This window comes from Cynara cardunculus (genome assembly GCF_001531365.2).
Source record: "Cynara cardunculus var. scolymus isolate 2C chromosome LG 1, CcrdV1, whole genome shotgun sequence".
NCBI classification, from domain to species: Eukaryota; Viridiplantae; Streptophyta; class Magnoliopsida; order Asterales; family Asteraceae; genus Cynara; species Cynara cardunculus.
Window position 1 is genome coordinate 11,519,484 of NC_037528.1, and position 5,823 is coordinate 11,525,306.

Consider the following 5,823-nt stretch of genomic DNA (forward strand, 5'->3'; position numbering starts at 1 on the left):
TTTGCATGATTAAGTTTATGAACTATTTTTTTAATGAAAAAACCATTAAACTTTCACTTTTAGATGATTAAGGCCTTGATTTTTTTAAATTAAATAAACCATCGGACTTTTACTAGTCACTTAATGTAACTTTTTTTGGGGTTAAATGGATGTTAGTAACCAATTTCTAAACATGCAATGGTTTATTTATTATAAAATGTTCAAAAACTTAATCAATGAAATTTTTAATGATTTTTTCATTAAAAAATAGTCCGGACACTTAATCGTTCAAAATGAGAAAGTTTAATAGTTTTTTTCATTCAAAAAAATAGTTTAGAGACTAAACTATGCAAAATGGAAATGTTTGTTAGTTTTTTTAAACTTTTCCCTTTATATAATCACATAGTTCTATCAACAAAAACTTCTTAAGAACAACCAAATCCGTAATGTAATTCTTGTACAAGTTTTTCATTATGGAAGATTGATTATATTTATATATTGTATATACTAATTGGGTTTCTCAATATATTTTTATATATATATATATATATATATATATATATATATATATATATATATAGGGTTGGGTTCACGTGAGACCAGCCTGTTTTCGTGAGACCCGTGAGACCACATTTTTACACGTAAACTTCACAGCAAAAACACTGTGAAGGTTTTAAAAAGTCGAACCTTCACAGCAAAAACACTGTGAAGGTTTTAAAAAGTCACCTTCACAGCATTTTTGCTGTGAAGTTTCAAGTGTAAAATGTTGGTCTCACGGGTCTCACGAAAACAGGCTGGTCTCACATGATCCCAAGTCTATATATATATGTATAACTAATATTCGGGGACGGATATGGAGTCGGGATGAAGGGTCTCCTCATCCCCAACCCCATCCCGAGTTTATAAATTTAGGGATTCCTTGGTCAAACCAGGATCGGGTACCGGATTCCCCATCGGGTGCAGGTTTTTTGCCATCCTAATTATATATATACACAAACAAAGATGTCGGCTGAAATAACAAAGCTAAATATTGTGAGAAGAGAAAAAGAGAGATTTATTTATGAATCCATTGAAAAATCTACTTTTAGATATATATATATATATATATATATATATATATATATGTACATATTATCCATATGGGTTCACATATGCACTTTCAAATAAGTTTTTTCAATAAAATTATATATATATATATAGATGTGTGAGAGTTTAATCATTTGAGAACTCCATAGATTATGATGCTAGTAAGCGACTTTAACTGTGACATATAGAGATGAACCTCAAAATCTAATCTTCATTTGCGAATTGAGCCAACCTCTTTTGTGTATTTACAAATTACAATTGGGAAATGATTGTATGACGGTTCTTTAGGTAAAATGTTACATCTTTGTGTGATTAATATACATGATTTCTGGCCTCTATGTGTCGATGCATGGAAGCGAGTCTAAGCTTCACACTTTACAACTCTACACGGTAGGGCCGTTAACTACGCAACACACTAGATCGACTCTCGTTCTTCAGCAGCAGCAGCATCATCATCTTCAGCCATCCATGGTTGTTTCGGACCCTATCACCGATGTCATACATGATATCAGATTCTTGCAAGTGGCTTTGTACAGTCCTCACTGGTCATAATTAGCATTTAAGGGCATTTCCGACCCCATGGCAAAAAGATCCGTTTTGCCGGTTTGGAAACTCCAACCGGCAGGCACAATGAACGACATTTTGCCAAAGATGGGAGAGAAAAACGGCATGTGCCGTGTGGTTGGAGATGGATAGATTTTTGATGTTATTGGCCCACCAATTTGGTGTTATGGAGATGGTCTAAACGATACCTTTCCTTGGCGAACAATTGTTGGGGGAATCTGAATCATGTCAACTACAGTCGATGGGTTAGCCACCCTAACACCAGCATCGATGACAAAATTAAGGCCCTGGAATAATAAGTATACATAAGAAAAATGAACTCCAGTAACAACGATATCCAACGGAATAATGGATTCTATTCCGTAGCAAAAGTCAACTTATGGGTTTGGTCTAATTTTAGGGTACCTCTTGTCTGTAGGTATCAGCTATTAAAACTGGATCGATTATCCATCGATTTTCCTGTGGTGACCTGACACTGTAACAAAGGATGCAAGAATTTAACCACTACCATCATTGTAAACTAGTTTTAGATGATTAAAACAAGACCTTAGATTAGAAACCAGCTCATACCAGTCCTAAAAGATCTGGTCTTGTCAAGGCAGTCTAAATGGTCTGAACTGGTCTGGCTCGAAGGATGTCATGGTCTAGCCCGCGACCAGTCCAGATCGAAAAGTCTGGTTTTTTTGCCCATCATTTAGGGTAATGATGAGAGAGGTATTATTTGATCCATCAATCTTACCTTGTGGAAAACAGAGGTGCGCCCATCTTCTCCAATACGGCTTGACATACAATATCATCAGGTATGCGGACACCCAAACTTTTCCTAGTTGCGTATTTAGAACTTGTAGTTCCATATTTAATACACTGTTTTGGTAATGCTTTGCTTGCAGTTAAGATGAAAGTGTACTATTACATAAACAAACACACAAAAGAAAAGAAAACAGAAACCCATCAGCACCAACTGTCAAACTAGCAACACAAGTCCAAAAATCAGGAAACAAATAGATTGAAAAAAGAGTAAGATAACTATTATTTTCATGAATCAGGTTGTTATTTATTGCCGTGACGTCTCTTAAGACAAGACCCAGAAAGGATAATAAAGCAGGTTGAGAATTACACATAACACATGACGCATTGGAAAGGTGAAAATGCAATTCTAGGCTTATGGCCTAAGACAACATGATCGAAAACACTTATACTTCAGATTATCTTACAATTTTAGTTGTCTTCCAGGTTACTGGGTTAACGGTAGGGCCCAACCTTCCAAGAGCTAAAGGGTTCAAACCTCCACAAAGGTGAGGAGTGTGTGTGAGTAGTAGTCATATATATATATATATATATATATATATATTATTTGATTCAAAAACATTGGCTGTCTTTTAACCATGTTTCATGTATAACCGAGAACAGAGTGATTTTTTTCTGAAAAGCCGTATACAGAGTCAACATAAGTGCAAATCTTAACAAATAAGACAAGATAGCTCAAATATACTTACAGCTCCAGGCAAGCAATGCTTCACAGCTCGAAAGATGTCTGAAAGACCATCACTGTTTCCACGAGGGAACCCAGTTGTATATGTATCTATGTCATGGAGGGAACGACACAATATACTAAAGGGCTGCAAGAGTAGTTAGATGGCATTAGAAAGAAAATAAAGCAAAAGAAACATTGTACCACACAACGATTGATATACTCTCCCTCAAAATGTATCCTTGGGTTGCAAAAGATAGCAAATTTTGAAAAAAAGCTACCACAATGGCTCATTGTTGGCGGTGTTTCCCACAAGACATAAGAACAATAGAGCAGAAAGAATAAATGATTGCCTTTGAAGCTTCTACATCTTTTAATCTGTACCAAAAACAAAAACAAAAACAAGAGAAACCACAGTCATCACGGGAAGAATCGCGAGACTTCGACATATTCCAAGTAATCTCCGGGAGTATAAAAACATCTACCTTCGAAGACGTTGAATGGCATCATGGTTATTCATATCACACACCATAGCATACCTATCAAGACCACAAAGAACATATAGACGATAAGTGGGAATAACATCAGAAAAGTTCATTTCACATCAAGTTGAGACTGAGGCTAATTCCTGACTCTTGTTCTACAATGCTCTCCATAAATGCCATTGAACACTCAATCTTGAAGATTTAATCTTAACTCTACACCCTCTTTGTAATTGTATGACATATTTATAATTTACAAGGCAGTGACAAGACAAACATTCGTCAATAAATTAATTAACTATTTAGAGAGATAAATGAGAGACATACACATATATGCATATACACACACATAAACGTATTTGTATGTGTAAATTGGGAGGAGATGTAAGAAAATCAGCAACTTGACCCTTAGCCCAAGTATCATATTTGGTTATTTACTGAAATCATGCTTTGGATGGAAATTGAAATAATTTTCAAATAAAATTCATCTTTATTTTCAAATCTGTTGGTCTTTGTGTGTGTTATCTATTGAGAGGCAAGCTTGCCTACAATCACTTTTCATAAATACATCATTTTTTCATTACTGCATTAAAAAAACTTATCTATTTCCCTCTAAAAACCTTGAAGTCTCTTACTAAAAATTCATCAGCTTCCTCTCCCAACTTCTCACCAATACAAACCCATTGGCAATCACGCTCTTTCCCTATAATAGGAACGATAAATAGAAACAGGGTAACAGGTTCAAACAACACCTGTGTCTCTCCAAACTATCCATTTGCAAGCGCACTTCGAATGGTAAGAAATCGTTTTTGTTGATTATTGTTGGCATCAACCTAAGATATCTAAAGTTATCATCGACGTTAGGAATTTGCTTTAACAAAGGATTCCATGTGTTATGATGGCATGCCTCATAATTATATTTCTCTCCCACATATGTGAATATGTCAAAAGATAAAACAACTAACTATTTAGAAAGACAACCCTTCATGATAACGCAGTTGGAAGGAAGGGTAACTTACACAGTATCTGTCGGAATGACCCCAACAGCTCCCTCTTTAAGAAGTTCCACAATTGAATCCAGTTTCCATGTGTCTTCTCCGTTGGGATCAACTTCAACATAGAGCAGACCATCCTCCTGAGATATTCAAGAATGTCATAATTAAGGAGAGTTTCCAGTTTCATTTATAGCATCAACTTTTGACCCCTTGCCTACAATTTCCTTTTGCTATCAGGGAGAGAGTTTTCAGTTTCATGTATCCCATTATTTACATCTAAAAATTCCTGAAAATCTGGATTCCCCAAATCTCATCATGTTAATAACCAGTAATCATCTTAATGAAATTGAAAAATAATCCATAAGATAAACACTGACCATATACAGGATTGTACTTCCGATTGGGAAAGCTATGAGATGGAATCTGAAAATTTTATTGCAATTCTGTATTGAAGAATCACTGTTGTTGTGGTGAAACAACAATGATCACATAAAAACATGGAATTTTAGGGCTTCAATGAAGGCGATTCATATGGCCAAATCATAAGATATCCCGTATTAAACTATCAACCTCCAGCTTTTCATACAGAATTGATTTTATCTGCTTAACTGCCATCTATATCAGTCAAATTCATGTGATACGCCATTATTTGGTGAACATTCATCCAAGTCGCCATGTTATGCAATAATCTATACGGACGATCTTAGTTTCAACTTTGGACCATTGATTATAATTCGAGATAACTTATTAGTGGAGTGATCATGAATGAAGGGAAGGGATTACCTTGGGTAAACGAGGGGAAGCGTACTTGAGGCGTTTAGGGCTTTTCTTAACAACAGCCGATACTTTGAGTCGGGAAACTTTTGGCGATGGTTGGAAAGGTAGACGGGTGCTGAAAGGACTTACAGACCGCCGGAATGAAATCGATGCTGCGGCGGCGCAACCGTATGGCTTCATTTGCAAGGCCGTAGCGAATCCCATGGTGGGAACACAGGAAGAAGTGTTGATGAGAAGCGAACCAAGCCTTATATTACCAAATATTGGCAGGAATCCTTCTGAAAAAGAAAACTCAAAATTCCTTCTAAAAAGGCATATCCCCAGTACCATAGCGACGATTCCAAATAACGGTGTTTTTTCCCAGGAAAAATGCAAGAAAATCATTTTGTTTAATTTCTATTTTTTAGTAACCGGTTAAATAGACACCTATATATATATATATATATATATATATATATATATATAGAGG

The 5,823-nt window shown here is 35.6% G+C and overlaps 1 protein-coding gene across 1 annotated transcript; it reads right to left on the minus strand.

The window, feature by feature from the left end:
• Window positions 1-1,257: 1,257 nt before the first annotated feature.
• Window positions 1,258-5,730, minus strand: LOC112502506 (uncharacterized protein YciO). Its single transcript, XM_025106451.1, has 9 exons — window positions 5,361-5,730; window positions 4,602-4,717; window positions 3,586-3,639; window positions 3,454-3,478; window positions 3,126-3,248; window positions 2,369-2,535; window positions 2,035-2,104; window positions 1,818-1,916; window positions 1,258-1,549 (listed from the first exon to the last, which is right to left on the minus strand). The coding sequence occupies exons 1-9, from the start codon at window positions 5,682-5,684 to the stop codon at window positions 1,481-1,483; spliced, it is 1,047 nt and encodes a 348-aa protein (XP_024962219.1). The 5' UTR covers window positions 5,685-5,730; the 3' UTR covers window positions 1,258-1,480.
• Between the last annotated feature and the right edge of the window lie 93 nt (window positions 5,731-5,823).

Bases quoted from the DNA above. Each gene is read 5' to 3' on its own strand.
- LOC112502506 (XM_025106451.1), bottom strand. From the start codon at position 5,684: ATGGTACTGGGGATATGCCTTTTTAGAAGGAATTTTGAGTTTTCTTTT. The intron at 4,718-5,360 runs GTAATCCCTTCC...TGAATATCTCAG, and splicing joins CTTCCCCTCGTTTACCCAAG to GAGGATGGTCTGCTCTATGT. The intron at 2,536-3,125 runs GTAAGTATATTT...TTTATGTAATAG, and splicing joins AGCATTGCTTGCCTGGAGCT to TACACTTTCATCTTAACTGC.